This window comes from Sceloporus occidentalis, unplaced genomic scaffold (assembly GCF_023333645.1).
Source record: "Sceloporus occidentalis isolate IW3139 unplaced genomic scaffold, rSceOcc1.0.p SCAF_35, whole genome shotgun sequence".
Lineage (NCBI taxonomy): Eukaryota > Metazoa > Chordata > Lepidosauria > Squamata > Phrynosomatidae > Sceloporus > Sceloporus occidentalis.
The window spans coordinates 9,617,832-9,630,284 of NW_028317015.1; the positions used below are offsets into that span (position 1 = coordinate 9,617,832).

Consider the following 12,453-nt stretch of genomic DNA (forward strand, 5'->3'; position numbering starts at 1 on the left):
ACAGCAGGACACAATCTATGTCACAGACGTCTACATCAGGATGGATTTTTCACACTGCATTGTCGTTTATACCCCCTTAGTGTTTTTGCCCCTTGTGTATTGATGCCCCTGCTGCCCATATATATTAATATTAGCCCCAGTTGCCGATAGCAGGTATAGATCAACACATTAACACACAAACCAAACTTTGCATGTATAGATCAACTGAAATTCACTTGTGATCTCAGCACTGAAGGTATATATCAAATAAACAGAATCAGACATACAAATCCTGTATTTGCAGGTATACAATAGTATATGAAATGTAGCATTGCAGGTATAGATCAAATAAATACATGGAAACAGCATTGCAGGTATTAATCAACTGAATAAGACATACAAACACTGTATTTGCAGGTATACATAAATAATGTATGGAAATATATAGATATGGACCTACAGAATAACGCAAAAACCCAGCTTTGCAGGTATAGATCAATTGGAATTCACAACCCCCTAAATTACAGGCATAGATCACAGGATGCACACCCCAAAGCCAGCCCTGGCGTCCACACTGCCCACACAGCAATCACACTCCTATCATACCCAGGCAACCAGTAAATGCTGGTACCTAGGCATGATGGGACTGTGCTTGCTGTTAGCAATCACACTCCTATCATGCCAGGTCAGCCAGTACATGCTGGTGCAATCACAGTCCCATCATGCCTAGGTTCCAGCACTTACACATCCATGCTATCACACACACAATCATTTACTCATTCATTCACAGATTCATTCCCCCAATCACACATACTCATTCAAACACCCTCCCCACCCCCTTACCTGCACTGCAGCTCCTCGATGCCGCTCACAGACTTCAGCAGAGGGCGCGGCCTCCCTCTGCGTTCTCTGGTACTGCACAGAGGAAGTAGGACTGGAGTGATGTCACGTGAACTCTGCTAGGTCCTGCTTCCTCTATGCAGTACAGAAGACCCTCCCACAGGTAATTAGCAGGGCTCGAGGTAGGCCCGCGTAAGATCGGTTGCCCTGGTTGCCGATCTTATGCGGGCCGCACCCTCTCTCTCCTCCGCATTAAAAAAAAAAAAAAAGACTGGATTTAAAGTCGCATTGCGACTTTATTCCAAATTCGGCAGGGGGGCAACAGGGGGGCAAGGATTAACCTGGGGGGGGCAATTGCCCCCCCTTGCCCCCATGTAGCGATGCCACTGGTCATATCTCAGAAGCTAGCAATAACCATATCAACGATAAAGACACAACTCAACAGAAGCACACTATCACATGCATTAACTGAATGTTTTGATGATTACTTTGTATTTTTAATCAGCACTAAGAAGCAGAAACTCAATATCTCTCGATGATCACAAAAAGCCATGGCTGGCATGTTAAGATGTAGATAATCTTTAGATGACCACAATCATTCCACATACAGCATTAGTCAGTTATATCTATTCTGTCACGCAGATGAAACTTTTATCGAGTAACTTCTATTTGCCATAGGGGGTAAAGACTTATCAGAGACACCAGCAGTACGGGAAATCCCATATTGTAAAGTGGCCCACCAAAGCACAGCCGAGGAAGGGATGATGAGAATGGCAGAGGGGCAGATGTTCCCTTGCCGCTCTTATTTATTGATTTTGGTCACTTCCTTGTGTATTTTACTGGCTATTCCACAAATAACCATCAGAGTGCCTAAAGCAGCAATGGCTCGGCAACATTTACACAACAACAAGATCTTTTTCATTTACCAAAATAAAAAAGTGCTTCATAAGTCATAGGCCTTAAATGAAATGCTTCATCTCACCTCACCTGCATATGGTGCATTGACCTGCTGGTGCTATTTTAGTATAATAGCCATTCTGTTATAAGAGGGTAGTCTGTCATGATTCCCATTAGAGGTAGTAAAGGGTGATTTGTAAAAATTCCAAAAGCACAGTAGATAAAATGCCTATAATACTACATGCAGCAATTTCAAATGTATACATCGAACAGTCTTCAATAAGGTATGATTTATGTCTATGATGGGCTGGAACGTAAGAACTTTTCAGGAAGATTAGGAGGTTTACAGATCTCAGACCAGACCTTACCTAGAGTATTTTTACCACAAGTATGCTGACTTTTTGGAGACAATTCAGAGGGTACTGAAATGGTGAATGGCTTCCAAGCTAAAAAATGATGAGAAAAGACTGTGAGGGTCAGAGGCTTACATGTAACATAAGAGAGATTTTCTTGATGATAAATGGAACAGGCCAAAAAAAAAAGGGAAATTAAACATATATGGCATAGAAATAAACCTATCCCGAATCTGAGGTCTGAGTTTCTACACCAGGAAAAATGGGCAGACTAGATGGGCCCATCAAATTCTACGTATGAGCAGCTACCTAAGAGCACTGTTGAGAGGCAAGCAGTGTATCCCATAAAAACCACCTTGGAAGATGGTGTCATTATTAAAAATCAGCTTCACACAGGGTCTTTGAAAATCTTCCCACTGAAAGCACACTTTACATTTCGGAGAGTTATTCATCTTGAGGGGATGTAGAACATTGCAGGCCCTGCAAGCATCTCCGACTGACCAGTGTCATATATAAAGGCATGGGACAGCATGGGCTTAGGAACCCCTAAAACTCTGGGGGGGTGCATTTTTCCCCATCAGATACCCCCTTCTTTCTCCCCATCAGATACTGTGACGGCCCTGGGTTAGTAAGTGCCATCCATAACAGTTATTATGACCATCCGGGGTTAAATAACCCTATATCTGTATGAATTACTGTTTGAGTGATGTATGCCATTCCTATATATGTGCTGTGTATTGTTTATGCTCCATCCTCCTTCCCGTCCTACCCCATCCACGTATCACCTGCCCTGCCCACGGACTACGGCTCTTGTAGCCCAGACACCCCTCCGCAGAGACCGGGGATTGCTGGTCGCTGGGGCCGCTAGAAGAAGCTGAGAGCAGCCAGCGTGGCTATCGTACACACGCCGGCTACCCCGTGGTCCGTCCCAGGGAGACTTCGAACTGCTGTCCATCGGTACCCCGGGATCGCCGCCGCTCCTTCGGGATCACGGAGTCATACGGACATTGCAGGGCTCGGTGGCCTAAGTGTGGTGCCGGACTGTCTGGGCAGGGCGGGAAGATGTGTGCATGATTTATGGTCTTTTCCTCACCTAACCTGTATATAAGCCCGTGTGTTTCCCCAATAAAGTCTGTTACTTCCCTGTAACATTAGTTTTGTCTAATGCTTCAAGGGCCCGCTGGATTACTTTTCAGGACAACTACGGCACTGTATTCAGCTACGCCTCGGCGGGCTGTGGTGCCGTGAAGCTCAGGTCACAGGACCAGCTTGTGAGCCGTGCTCCACTAGTGTCGGCTAGCATTGGAAGCGCTTAACCATTTCGATCCTGGCAGGAAGCATCACAGAACTGACGGTGTACCCAGCCGTGGGTACAAGGCGTGCCCGTCACAGATACCTCTCTCCTCACTATCCCCTACCCCACTTTCTCCCCATCTCTTTTTTTTTGCTGACAAATACAATAATATATAACTTAAAACCTGGAAAAAACTGCTAATCTTTGTCGAATAAACATTTTTTTAAACATTAAAAAACTGGACCCCAGGAAAGCATTTCCTTGGGCCCCTCTCCATGCTCCCTAGCGTGCAATCACTCCCTCCTCTACCACACCAAAGAAAAAAGTGAGTGCAGTCCTTCCTCCTTCTGACCCTGACCGTGACTTTAAGTGGTCTTCTCCCCCACAATCATCCCCAGAGTCCCTTGTCCTCTCACTCAATAAGCCACACCTCTCTTTTACTTACTCCCTGTAGTTCAGGTTTAGATCAAATCAGGGCTGGTGCAAGGATTTTTGTCACCCTAGGCAAAACATAATTTTACCACCCCTGGCTCCACCCCCACAAGCCCTCCCCTTTTTTGACAGCATGATGCGGGAGTCGAGTGCCTCTCTTTCTCACTTTCTACGGCCCTGGGGGTGATTGTTTTATTATCGGTCCCCCCCCGTTCCTACGCCCATGCGTGACTGCAATTGGTACCCACCAGGGGCGGGCTGGGCCGGGGGGCAATTGCCCCCCAGGCCGCCCTGAATGTACATTAAACGGCCGCATGGCCGCCCATTTAAGTGGCCGATTCGGCCACGCCTGGGCCGTCTTAACGCGGCGGTAAAACACGCTGGCCGCTTTAAAATCATTAAGCGGCCAGCGTGCCTGCACAGTGCCGCCCAGTGTCCTGTTCCGTGTGACTCCGCCCCCTTGAGCGGCAGGTCACATTGTCAATGTGATGGGCCGCTCAAGGGGGCGGAGTCACACAGAACAGCTCCTCGACAGCTAGAAGAGCACATTGGAGGGCAGCAGCAGTGAAGGACGGCAGCAAAAACATAAGTATTAAAAAAAGTAAAAAAAATTGTGGGGGTAATAGGCAGAAGGGGAGCCATATTCAAGGGGGGGGCTGGATTGGGACAACACTTAAATGCAAAATGGGGGTGGCTAGGGGGTATAAGTACACAAGGGTGTTGGGGCATAATGTACAAAGGGGGCTGGCTGAGGGCACAAATCCACATGGGGCAATACACAAGGGGCATAATGTACAAAGGGGGCTGGCTGGGGGCACAAATCCACATGGGGCAATACACAAGGGTGTGGGGGGAAATACATTAAAACCAAAGGGGGGGCTTGCTGGGGCATCAATACACAAGGGGGAAAAACAAACAAACAGCAAACCAGCGTGGAAAGCATTTTGGATGTTGGTGTCAGTGTTGCAGAGCCTGTCCTGGTGTGTGTGTTTGGTTGTAGGTGTGGTAGAGCCTGTCCTGGTTTTTATGTCTGTTTGGATATTGGTGTTGCAGAGCCTGTCCTGGTGTCTGTGTGTTTGGCTGTCTGTGCGGCAGAGCCTGTCCTGGTGTGTGTGTGTTTGGGTGTCGGTGTGGCAGAGCCTGTCCTGGTGTGTGTGTGTTTGTGTGTTGATGTGGCAGAGCCTGTCCTGGTGTCTGTGTGGTTGGCTGTCTGTGTGGCAGGGCCTTTTCTGGTGTGTGTGTGTGTGTGTGTTTGTCTTTCTGTGTGGCAGGGCCTGTCCTGGTGTGTGTGTTCGGGTGTTGGTGTGGCAGAGCCTGTCCTGGTGTGTCTGTTTGGGTGTCTGTGTGGCAGAGCCTGTCCTGGTGTGTGTGTGTGTGTGTGTGTGTGTGTTTGGGTGTCGGTGTGGCAGAGCCTGTCCTGGTGTGTGTGTGTTTGTGTGTTGATGTGGCAGAGCCTGTCCTGGTGTCTGTGTGTTTGGCTGTCTGTGTGGCAGGGCCTTTTCTGGTGTGTGTGTGTTTGTCTTTCTGTGTGGCAGGGCCTGTCCTGGTGTTTGTGTTTGGGTGTCGGTGTGGCAGAGCCTGTCCTGGTGTGTGTTTGGGTGTTGATGTGGCAGAGCCTGTCCTGGTGTCTGTGTGTTTGGCTGTCTGTGTGGCAGGGCCTTTTCTGGTGTGTGTGTGTTTGTCTTCCTGTGTGGCAGGGCCTGTCCTGGTGTGTGTGTGTTTGGGTGTCGGTGTGGCAGAGCCTGTCCTGGTGTGTATGTTTGGATGTCGGTGTGGCAGAGCCTGTCCTGGTGTGTCTGTTTGGGTGTCTGTGCGGCAGAGCCTGTCCTGGTGTGTGTGTGTGTGTGTTTGGGTGTCGGTGTGGCAGAGCCTGTCCTGGTGTGTGTTTGGGTGTCGGTGTGGCAGAGCCTGTCCTGGTGTGTGTTTGGGTGTTGATGTGGCAGAGCCTGTCCTGGTGTCTGTGTGTTTGGCTGTCTGTGTGGCAGGGCCTTTTCTGGTGTGTGTGTGTTTGTCTTTCTGTGTGTCAGAGCCTGTCCTGGTGTGTATGTTTGGATGTCGGTGTGGCAGAGCCTGTCCTGGTGTGTCTGTTTGGGTGTCTGTGCGGCAGAGCCTGTCCTGGTGTGTGTGTGTGTGTGTTTGTGTGTGTTTGGGTGTCTGTGTGGCAGAGCCTGTCCTGGTGTGTGTTTGGGTGTTGATGTGGCAGAGCCTGTCCTGGTGTCTGTGTGTTCGGCTGTCTGTGTGGCAGGGCCTTTTCTGGTGTGTGTGTGTTTGTCTTTCTGTGTGGCAGGGCCTGTCCTGGTTTGTGTGTTTGGGTGTCGGTGTGGCAGAGCCTGTCCTGGTGTGTATGTTTGGATGTCGGTGTGGCAGAGCCTGTACTGGTGTGTGTGTTTGGGTTTCGATGTGGCAGAGCCTGTCCTTGTGTGTGTGTTTGGGTGTCGGTGTGGCAGAGCTTGTACTGGTGTCAGGGCGGGCTGTTTGGGGATGAAATTGGCTCACGCTGGGCTGTTTGGGGACAAAGTTGACTCACTCTGGACTGTAATTTGTTAATGTTATTTTGGTGCTAGTCGGGTTCTATGTGGGCAGTGTGGACACCAGGGCTGGCTTTGGGGGTGTGCATCCTGTGATCTATGCCTGTAATTTAGGGTTTTTTATCTATACCTTAAATGCTTAGTTGTTATGTGATTTCCGGTTGATCTGTATATGCAAAGCTGGGTTTGTGTGTTATTCTGTTGATCTGTATCTGCTATGCTATGTTTCCATACATTATTTATATATAACTGCAAATACTAGGTTTGTATTTCTTATTCAGTGCTGTTTGTTTACATGTGTTGTTTATTTGATTTAAACCTGAACTACAGGGAGTAAGTAAAATAGAGGTGTGGCTTAGTGAATGAGGGACAAAGGGACTCTGGGGATGATTACAGGCAGGGGCCCAAGGAAATGCCTAGGGTCCAATTTTTCCATATTTACATTTTATTTTGTTACAAAAATTAGCTGTTTTTTAATGTATTAAACATATTTTTTTTTACTCCCAGTCCCATCACATTACATCAATAAGCGTTAGAAAACCAGGAAAAGATGGGCATGGATGGTGTGCTGATTCGGTGGCGCAACGGGCCACTTGACTAGACTTGCCCCCCAGGTTTTAGGCTGCCAGCCCTCCCCTGGTACCCACAGAGCACCTACTGAAATGTCTTTCACAAATCCTGCAGTAATGACTCACAGAGTTTAAGAAACTCTCAACTTTATTGCATCAATAAGTCGCCATTGTTTAGCCTAAACCGAGGCAGCTCCATTTAGTACGTTGTGCAGTTGCCAAAGCAACCAATTGATTATTCTTGCTTAGTGATAAACTTTGCATAGGAATCGCCAATTATCCATAAACCCACTCGGAATATGTGAGGAGATTTCCCCATTAAACGCTTTTAAAGACACACTGCGCTCAAACCAATGTTTGTTAGTCACTCGTTTGCTTTTAATCTCCAAGACTCGGACGCAAAAGCAATATCACCAAGAGGTCGAAATCGAGCGGAGCGATACATCTCCATACGAAACGTATGGACAGCCCATCCCGTCGGATTAGTTCTATTTGTACTATTTTCCATTCACGTCTCAGTGATCATTACACTGGCGCTCACTCCAGCTATTCCCGAGTGCCGTTGTTTCCGTGCCCCAGTGAGCCTTTTCGAAACATATTTTGATTTTTTTTTTATTTCTCTCTAGTTTGCACCTTTACCCGACACCGATGCCCCGTTTCCCTATTGCATGTGCATGTCCCTTTAAATCAGGGGGCTGGGCCTGGAGGAAGTGACGGCTCTGGAAGCCGCCGCCTGGGGGAGAACATCCAGAGACCCAAATCTGGTTTGGACGGAGGATCTTCACACTTGGCCTGGGGAACACAGAGTGGGGCTCGCCGCGGACACGGTCGAGCTTGGAATATGCCTGGATGACCGATACCTGAGCCTGGCTAGGTACAGAGAAGCCGGCCTTTATAATACACTGTTCCCGGCACCCTGCCTCTGACAGACCGGGGGGGTTTCCGTGGACACGCGAATCCAGTGCCCCTATAACTCTGACTGGGGGGTATGTGCACTCCCTCGCCCTCTTCACCTCCTGCAGCCGCATCTATCCCGCATACATCGGGTTTCCCGGATTTCTACCCCATCACCGCGCTCCGTAACTGACCGCTTTCCTCCCCAGAGTCCCCATTCACTGGAACGGGCTCAGGCCCTTTGACTCTTTGCCCTGTTATTCCCTGCCCTCTCCGTCTATCGTACCGGGATGATATCCTTTAATTCAGTTCTCCGGTAATCTCCTCCCCACTCCCTCACCCCCGCTGTAATCATATCGTCGGGTTTCATTGCATGGCTTTAAGTTACGGGAATCTCACAAGTGCAGACAGCCCGTCAGACTTTATAGCCGTTTTAATTAATTTATTGCTTTGGAGGCAGAGTGGCAACCAGTATGTCGCTTATTATCAGAGTCTGCCCTTTGCTTCATTTCTGCTTATTATTCTTGTTGTTGTTTAGCTCACTTTTCTTTTTTCCTGTGCCATCACTAACTATTCTTCCTTCTGTTTCTCTATAAGCCTTGCTGAGCATTGTCTGTCTTCAAACTTTTCATTTCAATGCTTTATATCCTCTTTGATTAATGTACATATGCTGTATTTCATATTTCTGCTTTTACAGATCTGTACATTTACTGTGGGGCTTGTTGCGAGGAACATGGATAACTAGTTGAGTCACAAATATTTTGGGGAATACCAATTGGGCAATTCCATGTGTTCGCTATATGCGTTCTTCCATCTCAGGGTGTCATGCGAGTTACTTACAAATGTTCTTCCTCTCTTCAGTCATTCTGAGCTCCTGTGGATCCTCCTCTCTCCATCCTGGCAACATCTGCTTGGTGATGTGTCCTCGGGTGGATCCCAAGTGGTTCTTATGGCTAATAGTCCCATTGCTGTGGTGTTGCCAAAGAAGCCTTAGCGAACTGAAGGTCCGGGTGAGGCTTGATGATGGGCAGGTAACAGAGGAGAGTTTGCAGGCTGACAGCGAGAGAGACTGCATTACTCTTGAGTTTCGAAAGGCCGATGGAACTTTTGTCACCTACCTGGCGGACTTCAAGCAGGTGAGACTAGTCTCAATTTATAGTAATCGCCCGACAGAGATTAATTCACTACCGAAATATTTTGCCAAAGAAAGAAAATTTAAGGGGGGGGGGATCTTGTGACAAATAAAAACATTTCATGTTCACCAATTTATGTTCCAAATGATGAAATTGACTGTCCCAAAGAAGTTTTAAAGTTGCAATTGGCTTGTAAAAGTTTATGATCTGACAGTTTTAAGTGGTATAACATACATGTCACTTGAGTCTTTTGACCAGCTGAGAGCAGTTACTTTCCTCTTATCTCCGTACTAGAATGATTAGCAGGGAGTGGACAGGTTCTATACAATGAATGATAGAAGTGGCTCTCTGAGAACATTATTTATTAGCAGGTTTATTTTATGGCTTGAATATAATGCTGTGTTTTAAGACGTTTATATACATTGTAATGGCTTCTTGTCCACAGAGTAAGATTATACAAGCTTTCCAGACTTCAGAGGCGCTCTTCTTAGCATATGGAGCGGGGGGGACTCATGAGCTCTTGAATTAATAGGTGTCTCTACCACTTACCATTCAAATCTATGCCAAGTGTCTCAGGTGTATCTGAGATCTTAAAAGGGGTTTATTTTGTATTGCTCTTTTAAATCCTTTTCTAAAGTTTTCTGTAGTGGTATCAGCTCTACTGATACATACACATATCCCAATGCTTTCCACCAGCCATCTGTTTAGTCCTTTGGGATAAAATGGATGATGTTCTCTCCTGGCTTCCTAACTGATGCATACTACTTTATAGCTGCTTCTCATTTTGGAGTCAATTCATTAAGTTGCGTTAACTTTAATGGCCAGCCCTTGCAAGCTAGAACTTAAATGGTATATTAAACTTGTATATTCATTTACAGCAAGCAAATTTGAAGTCTAGTTCAGTAAATAAAGTATAACAACAATTCCCAGTTCCCCTGTTAAGCAAATGTGTCTGGTGGGTGAGAACAGAATATGGATGATCACATACCCCTAAAGGGTTCATTTTGAACCTTGCATTCAGGAAGGGAAGTAGGTAAGGATGAGCACCGTGCCCCCATTCATTCACATACTGAGTAGGGGGAATGAGGCCCAGCACCTAGGGTTACAGAGGGCACAGGGAACCCCCATTTTGTTATTGAGTTTTTACTTTGCTTATTTAATTTATTATTGAAAGGAGCTGGAATGGGGTTTCTTTTCGGCTCATCTTGAACGATGTTCCAGCCTGCCACCAGAACCCAACTTCCCAGCAATCTCTGGGTTAATGTATCTCCGGGTTGCTGTTATTTTCCAACTAAAATCAACTGAACTGTGCTGTTAGTGGAGTTTCGCTCAAGTGTGCAGTATAACTGACCTATGACCAGCGCTGTGGAACTCTGTATGTTCTCATCAGATCAGCAACAATATGTTATCAGTGAAAGTGAGATAAAGGAGATAAAAATATGTTTGGATATTCCTTGTCGTCTTGCTGTCATGCCCCTGCTCTCTGGCCAGCGTGCGATTTGGCATGTACACGTACATTTTTGCTCAGGTGAGCAAACCTCACATTGTTTTTAACCTTCATCTCTACTCCGTCTGCCCGTGGTTCTGGCAGGGCCCCAAAAAGCTTTGAAGCAGCACATGGAATAAATTCATACAATAAAAGCCACATGGTAATTCACAGCGTAATAAACTGTGGAGATACTCGCTGAACTTGTATTACAGTGAGCTTTTCAAGTACGTCTGCCACATCCTCTGTAATGCTTAAATAAAATCGCTGCTGTTCGAGTGATTCTTCCCAAGAAAATGCCTTTTCTATCACATACGACTACAGTTATCATATTCACGGTCTCATTCTGCTTTTCATTCATTACTGGTTACAAATGTGTTAAGATACTGTTTATTTTATATATTACATTTTATTTATATAGCGCCAACAATTTACACAGTGCTTACAAAACATTAGGGCTGCAACAACCAATCGATAATGAAAATCGTTGTCAACGAATTTCATCGATTAGTTGAATCGATTTTTATCGATTATAAAATGAGGGTTTTTCAGAGCAAACGCTCTGAAAAATACCCCTCGTTATATAATCCGTTTAGTCTGACTCACAGCAGCAGCTCCTACTTACCAGCCCCTCCCTGTAATCACTGTGACAACTGGCCCCGCCCCCTTCCTTCTCCCAGAAGGCCAGAACCACATGGCTGTGACACTCATCTAACTGTAAGTATAACATTAATATTTGGGCTGCTGAAAGTTAGGGGAGGTGGGGGTTAATTTAGGGGCAGTTATGGTTAATGGGGTGTTTAGGGGCAGCTATGGTTAATGGGGTGTTTAGGGTTAATTTAGGGGCAGCTATGGTAAATGGGGTGTTTAGGGTTAATTTAGGGACAGTTATGGTTAATGGGGTGTTTAGGGTTAATATAGGAGCAGCTGTGGTTAATGGGGTGTTTGGGGTTAATTTGAGGCAGTTGTGGTTAATGGGGTATTTAGAGTTAATTTAGGTGTAGTTCTGGTTAATGGGGTGTTTAGTGTTAATTTAATGATGAGGACTGAGGGTTATTTTAATTAATTTAATAAAGTTAACTTAAGGCGCAGTTAGAGGTAAAGGGGGGCAAACTAAGGGGAATCTAAATCCTGGGGGCAGTGAAGATTAACCCAGTACTTATTTATAAAAGTATGGTGTCAGTGTGCTGTGAACAGGTCTGTGACTCTGAGGGGACTATGAGATATCTGGGGGGTATAAGGCATATCTGGGGAGGATGGAGTGACATATCTGGGGGTATAAGGCATATACGGTATATAAGGCATATGTGGGGAGGGCAGCGTGGCATGTCTGGGGAGGATGGAGTGGTGTATCAGGGGGTATAAGGCATATCAGGCACAGTGGCATATGTGGGGGTGGAGTGGTATATGTGAGAGGCAGCGTGGAGTGGAATATGTGGGAGGCAGTGTGGTATATGTGGGAGGCAGCGTGGAGTGGCATATGTGGGAGGCAGCGTGGCATGTCTGGGCTCAAATGTGCATAAATTGGGGGGGCTGGTTGGGAAATAAAGACAAGAAATGCATTTTATCAGTTTTTTTTTTTTATTCTGGGTTTGTATTTAACATCATTTGTTTATTAAATTATTTTAAATAAATGAAAAACGTACATTAAATTTTATATCCGATTAATCGATTAATCGAAAAAATAATCGGCCAACTAATCGATTATGAAAATAATCGTTAGTTGCAGCCCTACAAAACATACATGCAAAAGGTATGATAAGTAGCGCTAACCGACTAAGACTATTAGATAAAAAGGGCCCTGATCGCAAGTTTACAATGTAGATATATATGCAGCCTTTTGTAAACAATAAAGTGTCTTATTGTTTATCACCCAGCCAGACACTATTTCTAATGAAAGTCTATGGTGGACTTTTACTCTACCATAAGCTCAGTCGAGTGTTTGGACAGAAAGAGTTACTGAAAATATCACATGACTGAGCAATCGCAGATAAAGGAAGTTTATTGGAACAAAATGAGTTTTTTTTGTGTTTTGTTTTTTTTAAGGG

General features: G+C 45.8%; 1 protein-coding gene across 1 annotated transcript in view; it reads left to right on the plus strand.

Moving 5' to 3' along the window:
• LOC149298078 (out at first protein homolog) overlaps positions 1–12,453 on the plus strand; it is a 78,858-nt gene that overhangs the window by 50,321 nt on the left and 16,084 nt on the right. Inside the window, exons 5-7 of the mRNA XM_089487970.1 lie at positions 3,225–3,360; positions 7,584–7,766; positions 8,772–8,922. Coding sequence (XP_089344096.1) covers positions 3,225–3,360; positions 7,584–7,766; positions 8,772–8,922 — 470 coding nt within the window. The remainder of the gene's footprint in view (positions 1–3,224; positions 3,361–7,583; positions 7,767–8,771; positions 8,923–12,453) is intronic.